This window comes from Mustelus asterias, chromosome 4, assembly GCF_964213995.1.
Source record: "Mustelus asterias chromosome 4, sMusAst1.hap1.1, whole genome shotgun sequence".
NCBI classification, from domain to species: Eukaryota; Metazoa; Chordata; class Chondrichthyes; order Carcharhiniformes; family Triakidae; genus Mustelus; species Mustelus asterias.
In genome coordinates, this window is record NC_135804.1 from 121173045 (window position 1) to 121186484 (window position 13440).

A 13440-nucleotide genomic window follows, 5' to 3' on the forward strand; every position below is an offset into this window, starting at 1 on the left:
CCCTGTGCCAATTTGCTTGTGGCTCAGGTAGTAATCCAGAGATTACCACCTTGTTGGTTCTGTTTTTTAATTTGGCTCCTAACTTTTCATACTCCCTCTGCAGAACCTCTGTTCCTGTTCTGCCTATATCGTTGGCACCTACCTGGACCACTACAACTGGATTCTTACCCTCCCACTCCAAGTTCCTCTGCAGCCCAGATGAGATATCCTGGACCCGAGCACCAGGCAGGCAACACAACCTTTGGGATTCTCGATCCTGGTCACAAAGATCAGTGTCAATACACTACACTATCCCCAATTACCACTACATTTCTTTTTTCTTCCTCCACCTGAACGGCTCCCTGTACCACGGTGCCGTGGGCAGTTTGCTCATCCTCCTTGCAGTCCCCGTTCCCGTCCACACTGGGAGCAAGAATTTCAAACCTGTTGTACAGATTCAGGGACTGAGGCTCTTGCAACTCTACCTTCTGGATCCCACTTCCTGCTTCACTCGCTGCCACACCCTCTTGTCCCTGACCCCTGGCTGAATTAGTTAGTCTAAGGGGTGTGACTGCCTTCTGAAACACAGTGTCCAGGTAACTCTCCCCCTCCCTGATATGTCGCAAGACCAATGTTTTGCCCAATGCAAACATAATATAGAATATAAATCCTGGAAAATGAAAAGCTTAATTGAGTGACTCCAAAAGAAGTTCAGTGACTTCCGAACAGCAAAGCAGAAAATATGAACCAAACATCTTTTTACAAGTTATCGGCAAAACTATAAAATGCATGGAAACAGGTAAAATGTGGAAATAGATTTAAGACATGGGATGAGAGACAAAGCAAACAAAGGGTATTATCTAAAAGAGTCAGTAGATTATCTGTTTGTATCTTTTTTCCCCCCAATTGTTTTCACATCTCTATCCGCCTTTTCCCTTCTCTTTCTCTTGATCTGAATGTATTTGTAACACAATAGATAATTAATGGCACAGGCAAACAAAAATGGGTTTGATTTGATAGCTATTCGTGATGTGATTGAATGGTGACCCCAAGGCTAGGAGCTAAATATTCCTGGGTACTTGACATTTTAAAAAAAGAGTCCTGGTAATAAAGGATGATTTGAAGATAGTGAGAAGAGACCTTGGATTGGAAAATCAGGAAATAGGATGAGGATTGACGAAGGTAAGAAATAACAAGGGGTAGAAAACACTGATGGGAGGAAGTACTGTAATGGCATCCTCTATATCGTTGTAGTATTAGGCAGGGAATAATCAAGAAATAACATTTGTTACCAATGTACTGCAATGATTATGGAAAACTTGAATCTTTATAAAAACTGGAAAGATCAAATTGGAAACTGTAGGTAGGAGGAAGAGCTTACAGAATGTGTTTAAGGCAGTTTCCAACAAAAATACATTACGGTGCCAACCAACTGTAATGAAACAGAGTTAATTACTAATCTCATGGTAAGGAATCCTTTTGGGAACAATGATCGTATGGTTGAATTGATGCATTTCAATCCAACAGTAGAAATTTGAGCTTAAAAATGCCTACTACATATGTATGAGGGGTGAGTTAGCGAAAATGGATTGGGCAATTGTATTAAAAGATACAATGGATGATAGATGGCAAACATTTAAAGACCTGTTTTATCATTTTCAATGAATATATATTCCATTGAGAAATAAAATCTCTGAAAAAAAATGATCAATCTGTGACTGACAAAAGAGATTAAGGATAATATTAGATTATTATAATGTTGTCAAAGCAGAATGCAAGTGGCACTTGTGACAGGACATGTCTCTCATGCATTGTAATCTTCAAACATCAGCAAAAGTACATCATATGAAGCTATTCTATCCCCAGCAAGTAGATGATGACCAGTATTCCCCATTGGTTAGAGTCATATCTCCACAAAGGAAGATGCTTATGGCTGTTGGAGGTCAACCATTTAATTCCTGGGACATTGCTGCAGGAGTTCCTCAGGGTAATGTCCGAGACCCAACCATGTTCAGTAACTTCAACAATGACCTACCCTCCATCAAAAGATCAGAATTAGGGATGGTTATCGATAATTGCAGTGTTGAGCACCACATTCATGAATCCTCAGATGCTGAAAAAGCTCATGTAAATGTACAGCAAGACCTGGATAATATTCAGGCTTGGGATGATAAATGAAAAGTAACATTTATGCTACACAATTGTCAAGCAATGACCATCGCCAACAAGAGAGAATCTAACCATTTCCCCCATAACATTCAATGGCATTACCATTGCTGAATCCCCCAAGATCAGTGTCCTGGAGGTTGTCATTGACCAGAAAATATATTCGTCCAGCCATATGAATAGTGTAGTTACAAGAGCAAGTCAGAGGCTGGAATTCTGCTGCGAGCAGCTCACTTGCTAGCTTCCCAAAATCTGTCCACCATCTGCAAGGCACGAGTTGAGACTGTGATGGAATATTCTTCATTTGCCTGGATGAGTGAAGTTCCAACAACACACGAGATGCTTGACACCATCCAGGACAAAGCAGCCTGCTGGATTAACACATCATCCACCACCTCAAACATTCACTCCCTTTATCAACGATGCACAATGCCAACAATCTAAAAGATGCACAGCAGCAACTCAAAGCTCCTTCCACAGCACCTTCCAAACACATGGGGTCCTATTTTACCATTTTGATTCTAAGTGCTGTGCGGACTTGAAACGGATTGTTTCAGATCCAACTTTTAGACCCGTTCGCAGGTGCCCCCATATGCACTCTGCCTGCAAAAATATCAGCGAATCCGAATCACGTTGCACAGGCCTGTGGATGAGGCTTAACGCACCCAAAACGCTGCAGCTCCGATCGGTGCCACCAAGTGCGCATGCGCAGAAACCAAATGCGGCTCCCGTGCCACATCTCTCCTGGGCCAGATAATGCCTCGCCCGGCTCCCACAGACATTGCCACACTCCCCCCATCTTTACTGACTCCTTTGTCCCTCTCTTACCCCCCCCCCCCCCCCCCCCCCCCCAACCCCTCTGCACCCCCCCACCCCCTCTGCAACCCAGACCGATTGCGGGTCCTTCACCCCCCCCCCCCCCCCCCTTTTCTTTACAGATCTCAGGTAGAGTGGCAGTGGAACCCCCCCCACTGATCTCAGGCAGAGTGGTAGCGGACTCTCCCCCCCCACCCCCGCCCCCTCACTGATCTCAGGCAGACTGGAAACGGACCCCTTCTCTCTTTCCCCCCCCTCACTGATCTCAGGTCTCACAACACCCGGTTAAGGTCCAACAGGTTTATTTGGTGGCACGAGCTTTTGGAGCGCTGCTCCTTCATCAGGTCAGTGAGCCAGTCGCACATCACTGATCTCAACCACAGAGCCGTAGGACCCACTCTACCCCCCTTCCCCCCACCTGATCTCAAGCAGAGAGCTGCCAGACCCACCTCCCCCTCCCCCCTCAAGCACTGGGTCAAAATACTGAAGAACTGTCTTCCTCAAGAGCTCAAGTATGAGAGCCACCACCACCTTCCCAGGAGCAAATAGGGATGGGCAGTGAATGCTGGGCTAGATAATAACACTTTTAACCACAACGTTTTTCTTAAATGGAAGGAGGACCACAATGCCAAGTCGGCGAGTAAATCTGAGGATTAGGAAGCTTTAGAAACCAGCAAAGGATGACCAAATATTGATCACTAAGTAGAAACTGGAATAAGAGTAGACAAGTACAAAGAAAAGGGTTCTAATAGCTTCTGCAGGTATACAAAATAGGAGACATCAGCAAAGTAAACATGTCTGCTAAAGCAAAAACTGCAGATACTGGAAATCTGAAATAAAAGCAGAAAATGCTGGAAATGTTCAGCAGGTCAGGCAGCATCTGTGTTAAGAGAAACCGAGTTAATGTTTTAGGTCTATGTGATCTCACCAGAACTGTGAGAAGTTAGTAATTTAAAAGATTTTGAGCATGGGATGGATGGAAAGGTCTGTTGAGTATTTCCTGCATTTTCTGTTGTATTTCTTTAGCCCCTGAAAGGCCAAGTCAGGAGAAATTGCAATGGGAAAGACAAAACTGGCAGACATGAAGCAAATATCTTGTATCGGTTATCACAGGAACAGGTCAAAACAAAATACCAGAATTGGTAGGGAACCAATAGGTTAATGCAAGTGAGAAGCTTAAAGTAATCACTATCCGTAAAGAAATAGTAATGGAGGAATTAATGGAACCAAAAATTGACAAGTCCCCTGACTTGATAACCTACATGATGTGGAGATGCCGGCGTTGGACTGGGGTAAGCACAGTAAAAAGTTTCACAACACCAGGTTAAAGTCCAACAGGTTTATTGGGTAGCATAAGCTTTCAGAGCGCTGCTCCTTCATCAGGTGAATGAGGAGCTGTGTTCAGAAACAGGGCATATATATAGACGCAAACTCAATTTATAAGATAATGGTTGGAATGCGAGTCTTTACAGGTAATCAAGTCTTAAAGGTACAGACGATGTGAGTGGAGAGAGGGTTAAGCACAGGTTAAAGAGATGCGTATTGTCTCCAGCCAGGACAGTTAGTGAGATTTTGCGAGCCCAGGCAAGTCGTGGGGGTTACAGATAGTGTGACATGAACCCAAGATCCTGGTTGAGGCCGTCCTCGTGTGCGGAACTTGGCTGTCAGTTTCTGCTCAGCGATTCTGCGTTGTCGTGAAGGCTGCCTTGGAGCACGCTTACCCGAAGATCAGAGGCTGAATGCCCATGACTGCTGAAGTGTTCCCCGACTGGAAGGGAATACCCCTGCCTGGTGATTGTCAAGCGGTGTTCATTCATCCGTTGTCGTAGCATCTGCACGGTCTCCCCAATGTACCATGCCTCGGGACATCCTTTCTTGCAGCGTATCAGGGAGACAACATTGGTCAAGTCGCAAGAGTGTGTACTGTGTACCTGATGTTCTCAAGTGAGATGATAACCTGCATCATAGGCTTTTACAGGTGGGGCGTTCATAAATTGTGGATGCATTGGTTGTGATCTTCTGAATTTGCCTAGATTCTGGAATGACCAGAGAAAATTGAACTACAAGACAGCCTGGCTCCAGTCACCAGGAACATGCTGGAATCAATTGTTAAGGAAGCAATAACAAGGCACTTAGAAGATGATAGTATGGTTTCATGAAAAGGAAAATAGTGTTTGTCAAATCAATCAGTTTTTGTCAATGGAGCCAACAGGATAGGTAAAGGGAACCAATGAATGTAGCATCTGGGTGGCACAGTAGCACAGTGGTTAGCACTGCTGCCTCACAGCGCCAGGGACCGGGTTCAGTTCCCAGCTGGGGGACTCTATGCAGGGTCTGCACGTTCTCCCCCTGTCTGCATGGGTTTCCTCTGGGTGCTCCGCAGTCCGAAAGACGTGCTGGTTAGGTTCATTGGCCATGCTAAAAAAGCTCCCTCTGTGTTCCAAATCAGGAGCTGGAGTGGCAACTAGGGGATTTTCACAGTAACTTCATTGCAATGTTAATGTAAACCTACTTGTAACACTAATAAATAAGCTTTATAAACTTTATTTAGATTTTCATCAGGCATCTGATATTGAATGGTGGAGCAGGCTTGAAGAGCTGAATGACTTGCTCCACCTCCTAATTTGTATGTTTTTATAAGGTGCTGTACAAATGAGGGTTTGTAGTTTAAGGGAATATCTTAACATGGATAGAGACGTTTTAACTTTTTGACTCTTTTATCAATATTAATCCTTTCTTCCTTTCCTTTTTTACTTTCTCTATGAGTGTTGACGCTCAATTAAATATTTTAACTGAATGAGACTCTGTTGTTGATTAAGAATTCTTCAATCTGATTTATTAAGGAGTTATGCACTGATTGATTAAGGAAATATGCAGTTGGTCCAAAACTCTGGAGTTTTGATTGTTTATACAGATCTCAGAGGATGCTGTAGTAAACTGGAATACTCATCACCGCACCTTCCAGTGCAGTGTAGGAATATTGTGTGGACTCACAGGCAATGAAACCGAGAACTGATAAGTTTTAAGAAGGATGAGAAATTGTGGTAGAACAGTTAGAATTCATCTTACTTAAGTCAGGCAAAGTGACCCACTTAAGTGTCGTATAAAAGCGTATTTTTCATTTTAAATCATTATACAAAGATAAGTTGTACTTGTTAAAGTGCTTTCCCACCGTTGAATTACATTCAACATGCAATCATTGTCATTGTTACTCATTCCATTTGTATTTATGCCAATTACAATAGGACTGCCCTTCAACTCAAGCTGTAACTCTCAATTTTAGGAATCATGTTTTCTCTTTAGGATTAGAAATAGCCCATTTATCAATCGTTACAATGTGTTACAAGGTATTTACAGAACAAAACAGGCCATCCTGCGCCACTCATTTTTTTCTTCATTCGCTCACGGTATGTGGGCATTGCTAGCAAGGCCAGCATTTATTGCCCATTACTGATTGTCCTTGAGAAGATGGCAGTGAGCCATCTTGAATACAATTGAGTGGCTTGTTCCAGAGAAAAATATAAGTATGCAGATTAAGTTAGCAAGTCTTGCAATACTGTCCCTTTAAATTGTCCTACTTCAATTTCATGAATCTTTGTCAACTTATGCTTAATCAAAGGTGACCTTCATTGCCTTCCATGCTGTTTCCTACCTCAAGCACAGATTGTTTACCATGAGATAAAGTATTTTTTAAATCATTGAGCAAACGACTCATTGCTTTTAGAGGGTCTTTGATGGGAAGGTTCTTCTGATTGACCTGTGTACATGTTCAAAGAATAAGTGAAAGGAGCTGTTATTTGCTTCTGGAGATTGAATTTTGAGTGAAGAAGGTGATGCCTCCCAGCACTATAATCTTTCCTTAAGTTAAAATGAAACAGATTTAATTTTTAAGGTTAATATTGTTCTGGAAAGAAAATAGTAAGAAATTAAGTCAGTGATGGTATCCCCTGTGGTTGTCCCCCTCCAAAATAAGTATACCGTTTTGGATACTGTGGAGGGGGATGACCCTCCAGGGGTAAGCCACGGTGACCAGGTCACTGGCACGGAATCGGGCTCTGTGGCTCAGAGGGGAACCAGGAGAGCAATAGTAGTGGGGGATGAAATGGTTAGAGGCACAGACAGGCGGTTCTGTGGGCGTGAACGAGACTCCAGGATGGTAGTCTGCCTCGCTGGTGCCGGGGTCCTGGATGTCTCTGAGCGGGTAGGGAGCATCCTAAAAAAGGCGGGTAACCAGACAGACGTCATTGTCCACATTGGTGCAAATGATGTGGGCAGAAAGAGCAGGGAGATCCTGCGAGAGCAATTCAGGGAGTTGGGTAGTAGGCTAAAAAGCAGGGCCTCTAGGGTAACGATCTCTGGACTACTCCCAGTGCCACAAGCTAGTGAGGCTAAGAACAGGAAGACTGCACAGCTGAACGCGTGGCTAAAGGACTGGTGCAGGAGGGAGGGTTTCGAATTCGTGGATCACTGGGAAGTCTTCAAGAGAGGATGGCACCTGTACAAGAAGGACGGGTTGCACCTAAGCTGGAGTGGTACGAGTATCCGAGCTGGGAGTTTTGCTACTGTGGTTCGGGTGGGTTTAAACGAATGTGGCAGGGGGGTGGGGATCGGAACAATAGGTCAATAAGCATAGAGGCTGGGGACGAGGTTGGGGCCAAGACAAGGCTATCTAAGAGGAAGGGCATTCTGGAGGAGGATGACCTCAGTGGGCCTGGAGGTCTGGAGTGCATCTGCTTCAATGCAAGGAGCGTCACGGGCAAGACAGACGAGCTTAGAGCCTTAATGCTTGCGCGGAACTTGGATGTGCTGGCAGTGACGGAGACTTGGTTAAAAGAAGGACAGGACTGGCAGCTGAATTTTCCGGGGTATAAGTGTTTTAGGCGAGACAGAGGAGGGGCGAGGAGAGGTGGGGGAGTAGCAATGCTGGTTAGGGAGCATATTACAGCGGTACAGAGGGTGGACAATATGGAAGGGTCAGGTAACGAGTCACTGTGGGTGGAGCTCAGAAACAGGAAGGGCGCAGTCGCTATGCTGGGGTTATACTACAGGCCTCCCATCAGCCCACGGGAAGTTGAGGAACGGATATGTAAGGAGATTCTGGACAGGTGCAGAAAAAATAGGGTTGTTGTAGTGGGAGATTTTAATTTCCCTCACATAGACTGGAAATCACTTAGGGCTGGGGGCCTGGATGGGGAAGAATTTATAAAATGCGTACAAGAAGGTTCTTTGGAACAATATGTTGACAGTCCCAACTAGAGAGGGGGCTATACTGGACCTAGTACTGGGGAATGAGCCCAGTCAGGTCATCAAAGTTGCAGTAGGGGAACATGTGGCAAATAGTGACCACAATTCTGTAAACTTTAGGATAGTAATGGAAAAAGATGAGTGTTGTCCTCTGGGTAAGGTACTGAATTGGGGGAATGCTAGCTACAGCCGGATTAGGCAGGATTTAGTGGCTGTTGATTGGGAGAGGCTGTTCGAGGGTAAATCCACATCTGGCATGTGGGAGTCTTTTAAGGAGCAGTTGATAGGACTGCAGGACAGGCATGTGCCTGTAAAGAGGAAGGATAGGAAAGGTAGGATTCGAGAGCCGTGGATAACCAGTGAAATTGTGGGTCTAATCAAAAAGAGAAAACAGGCATACATGAGGTCCAGGCAGCTAAAAACAGATGGAGCACTGGAGGAATACAGAGAAAGTAGAAAAGAACTCAAACAGGGAGCTAAAAGGGCAAAAAGGGGTCACGAAATGTCCTTGGCAGACAGGATTAAGGAGAATCCTAAGGCATTTTATACATACGTTAGGAACAAGAGGGTTGTTAGGGAAAGAATCGGATCTCTCGGGGACAAAGGAGGGGAATTATGCTTAGAACCAAAGGAAGTAGGTGAGATCCTAAACGAATACTTTGCATCAGTATTCACAAAGGAGAGGGACATGTTGACTGGTGTTGTCTCAGAGAGATGTGATGACCCGTTAGAAAAAATCTCAATTACGAGGGAGGAAGTGTTAGGTTTTTTTAGGAAACATGAAGACAGACAAATCCCCAGGGCCGGATGGCATCTATCCTAGACTCCTCAGGGAGGCGAGAGATGCAATTGCTGGGCCTCTAACAGAAATCTTTGTCTCTTCACTGGACACAGGTGAGGTCCCAGAGGATTGTGGATAGCAAATGTGGTCCCGTTATTTAAGAAGGGTAGCAAGGATAATCCGGGTAATTATAGGCCGGTGAGTTTGACGTCCGTGGTAGGGAAGTTGTTGGAGAAGATTCTTAGAGATAGGATATATGCGCATTTAGAACTGAATAATCTCATTAGCGATAGACAGCATGGTTTTGTACGAGGGGGGTCGTGCCTCACAAATTTGGTTGAGTTTTTTGAGGAGGTGACAAAAACGATTGACGAGGGAAGGGCCGTGGATTTGGATTTTAGTAAAGCGTTTGACAAGGTCCCTCATGGCAGGTTGGTGCAAAAGGTTAAATCTCATGGATAAGAGGTGAGCTAGCTAGGTGGGTGGAGAACTGGCTTAGCCATAGAAGACAGAGGGTAACAGTGGAGGGGTCTTTTTCCGGTTGAAGGTCTGTGACTAGTGGTGTTCCGCAGGGCTCTGTACTGGGACCTCTGCTGTTTGTGATGTATATAAATGATTTGGAGGAAGATGTAACTGGTGTGATCAGTAAGTTTGCGGACGACACGAAGATTGCTGGAGTTGCGGATAATGATGAACATTGTCAGAGAATACAGCAGGATATAGACAGGCTGGAACATTGGGCAGAGAAATGGCAGATGGAATTTAATCCATATAAATGCGAAGTGATGCATTTCGGTAGATCTAATGTAAGGGGGAGCTATACAATAAATGGCAGAACCAACAGGAGTATAGACACACAGAGGGACCTGGGTGTACAAGTCCACAGATCCTTAAAGATGGCAGCACAGGTGGAGAGAGTGGTGAAGAAGGCATATGGCATGCTTGCCTTTATTGGAGGGGGCATAGAATATAAAAGTTGGCATATGATGTTGCAGCTGTATAGAACGTTGGTGAGGCCACATTTGGAATACTGCGTCCAGTTCTGGTCGCCACACTACCAGAAGGATGTGGAGGCTTTGGAGAGAGTACAGAAAAGGTTTACCAGGATGTTGCCTGGTATGGAGGGTCTCAGCTATGAGGAGAGATTGGGTAAACTGGAGTTGTTCTCCCTGGAAAGACGGAGGATGAGGGGCGACCTAATAGAGATGTATAAAATTATGAAGGGCATAGATAGGGTGAACAGTGGGAACCTTTTTCCCAGGTCGGAGGTAACGAACACAAGGGGTCACAGTTTCAAGGTGAGGGGAGCAAGGTTCAACACAGATGTCAGGGGGGCGTATTTTACACAGAGGGTGGAGGGGGCCTGGAATGCACTGCCAAGCAAGGTGATTGAGGCGGACACGCTGGGATCGTTTAAGACTTATCTAGATAGCCACATGAACAGACGGGGAATAGAGGGATACAAAAGAATGGTCTCGTGGGTACATGAGTGGCGCAGGCTTGGAGGGCCGAAGGGCCTGTTCCTGTGCTGTATTGTTCTTTGTTCTTTGTTCTATTAAGTATTACACATTTTTAAACCAAATATTAAACTTATTGAAAACTTCACTTAGTAGTCCAGACTGAAAAATGCAGAGGAAAAGGTTGTTTGTTCTAAATATAGCTGTAAATGATGTTGGCTATTTAGACAGCAAAACGCAAAGAAGAGTTACATTATGTAAATTAGCCCAAACAGTAAAATGTTTGGTCTTTGACTTTATGCAAATCAATTCTTCAAATTTTTGCTTATATTTTCTTATGCTTGGAAGCATGGATTGGCTTATAATGCAACCATCTTCATGGTTACTGCATTTTGTGATTGATATTAACAGTCGAACAATTAAAGAGGAACAGGGCAGGCCATTTGTCATTCTCCATCTTTTACCCAACCAGAAAACGAATAAAATCTGCCCAAAAGTGGCAACAAGTTTGAGTGACAGTAAGAACCGGGAATTAAATTCATTATGTTTTGCTTGAGAATTCATTTGTTCAACTGCTGAACAACCTGATGGATTCAATATAGTGGAAGAGTTAAGTTTCAATATACTCCCCCACATGATTTTATGAGTGAATTTAAAGAATGGTGACATGACTTTCTAGTTTTCCATAGTGCTAAAACTCAGGAAGTGGTGGTTGATCAGCATCTTGCATCAAGTTTTGTTTTCTTCTATAAAATTCATTTTAAGCAGGTATTTTACCTGGTAACCAATGCAAGCAGGTGGGGAAATTGCTTTCTGGGTTCTACCTGAAGGGAGAGAGGATATTCAGAGAAGGCAGTGACTATTTTCCTTTCGTTGCCAGTTTTGACAACTGTCTCTTATTATAGTTGGTTTCCTAGACAGGTGGGTACATAATCTTAAAATTAAGTTGTTAATTATCTCTGTCAGCATTTATGCCAAACTTGCTACAATTTAAGGAAAAGCTAAAATTAGTCCAATTAGCAAGAAATCTAGAATGCAAAAGTGTGCCAGCCTCAACTCAGGAGCAGCAACATTTCCCACACAAGATGGTGTCATAACTGAGATACTTTGTAGTGCTTCTTGATCCATACAATTTACAACAGTTGTCCCTGTTCATAAGTCAGAAATGCATTGTTCCCTCGCTATGAATTTTTAAAAAAATCACAAGTTCCAAAAATTATTTATCCAACATTTAGAAATATGTGTGTTTCCTCTTCCCTTTTTGACACTTACAGAACTTGGTGAGATATTTACCAGAGCAGAAGGAGCTCAATACGTTATCCCAATTTAAGGATGAATACGATGACCTATGTGAACCTGAACAGTTTGGAGTGGTGGTAAGTAGGCTCAGAAAGTACACTATTTTGGAAAGGTGAACACATTTCAGTAATGCATTGATTATTTTTCTTTGACAGTGTTAATATACCTTCCAGCATTGCATATATCAGAGGTTACACATTTCATTCTTCTTGCATTTAGAAAAGTTAAAACTATTAAAATGTGATCATCTGTTGCATTGTATAGTATATGATAGATATGTTGCACTGGCATACTTAGCATTTAGTACTTGTATCATTCCTTCTACAAAAGATGATAGATATGTAGCAAACAAATCCATTTCAGATGGGGTGTCATCATATGGCTCACGTTTGCTGATGGGAGGCAGGTTCTGTCAAAAGTGCCTCACATGAAGCTACCAAATGTCACCTGACTTGTTTTTGACATTGACATCTGTCGCCAAGCCACTATAGCCATAGTGGTAGTGCACTCCAACCCAGAGGAGGTGCCACCATTTTCCTCTATCATCCATTAGTGACTTCCAGTCATGATAATTGATATTTAGGGTCTGTGTCTCATACTTAAAAATAAAGTAAAGTTTATTTATTGGTCGCAAGTAGACTTGCATTCACACTGTAATGAAGTTACTGTGAAAATCCCCGAGTCGCCACACTCCAGTGCCTGTTTGGGTACACTGAGGGAGAATTTATCATTACCAATTCACCCAACTAGCACATTTCTGGACTGTGGGAGGAAACTGAAGCACCCGGAGGAAACCCACGCAGACACGGGGAGAACGTGAAAACTCCACACAGACAGTGATCCAAGCCGGGAATTGAACCCGGGTCCCTGACAATGTGAGGCAGCAGTGCTAGCCACCGTGTCGCACCAAACATCTTGAAACAAAGCATTGGATGTCCTCGTGGTAATCTGGCTAGGTTGTCATATACTGAAGGTCCGTGGGTATCTCTAAAAGAAAAATGATACTTAATACAAGTCTGTGGGATGCATTTTGAAAGTGGCATGTCTGTATCATGACAATCATACTGACTTACTCCATTTTGGATTTTTATTTCTATCTTCTCCTCTCATCACTCTTATGGCTTGCCTGTTCTCTTTTCTCTGTGATTTCCTCTTTGGTATTTTTATTCCAATTTTCTTCCAATTGAGCTTTATTGTGGAAACTAGCTTCCATTTTATTTTGTTCGCTCTATCATGCACTGTTCTTTTTATCATTTCCCCCTCGTAGAATTGACTGGTAATTGCATTGGACAAGACAAGAGTAGGCATATTTTACTGTGCATGTTGCCCTGAGCATGTACCACGACCTCTGGCTCCTCTCCCTCCCACCTCAGGATATCTGGGACGTGATCCCGGCACCAGGGAGGCAGATCACCATCCGAGACTCCCGTTTGCCTCCGCAAAAACGCCTGTCCGACCCCCTTACTGTTGAGTCCCCGATTAATACTGCCTTCCTCCTCCTTTCCTTAGCTCTCTGAGTTACAGGGCCGGACTCTGCTCCAGAGACTCGGCCACTGCTGCATCCCCCAGGTGGGCTTTCCCCCCCAGCAGTACTCAGACAGGAGTACTTATTGTGAAGGGGCACATCCACCGGGGTGCTCTCTATCGCCCGAGCTTTCCCCTTCCTGGACGTTACCCACTTGTCTGCCTCCCGTGGCC

At 44.0% G+C, this 13440-nt stretch overlaps 1 protein-coding gene across 5 annotated transcripts in view; it reads left to right on the plus strand.

Moving 5' to 3' along the window:
• Positions 1-13440, plus strand: part of diaph2 (diaphanous-related formin 2) — an 852337-nt gene that overhangs the window by 478584 nt on the left and 360313 nt on the right. For all 5 annotated transcript variants that reach the window (XM_078211680.1, XM_078211681.1, XM_078211683.1 and 2 more), the window contains one exon: positions 11718-11819. In XM_078211680.1, coding sequence (XP_078067806.1) covers positions 11718-11819 — 102 coding nt within the window. The remainder of the gene's footprint in view (positions 1-11717; positions 11820-13440) is intronic.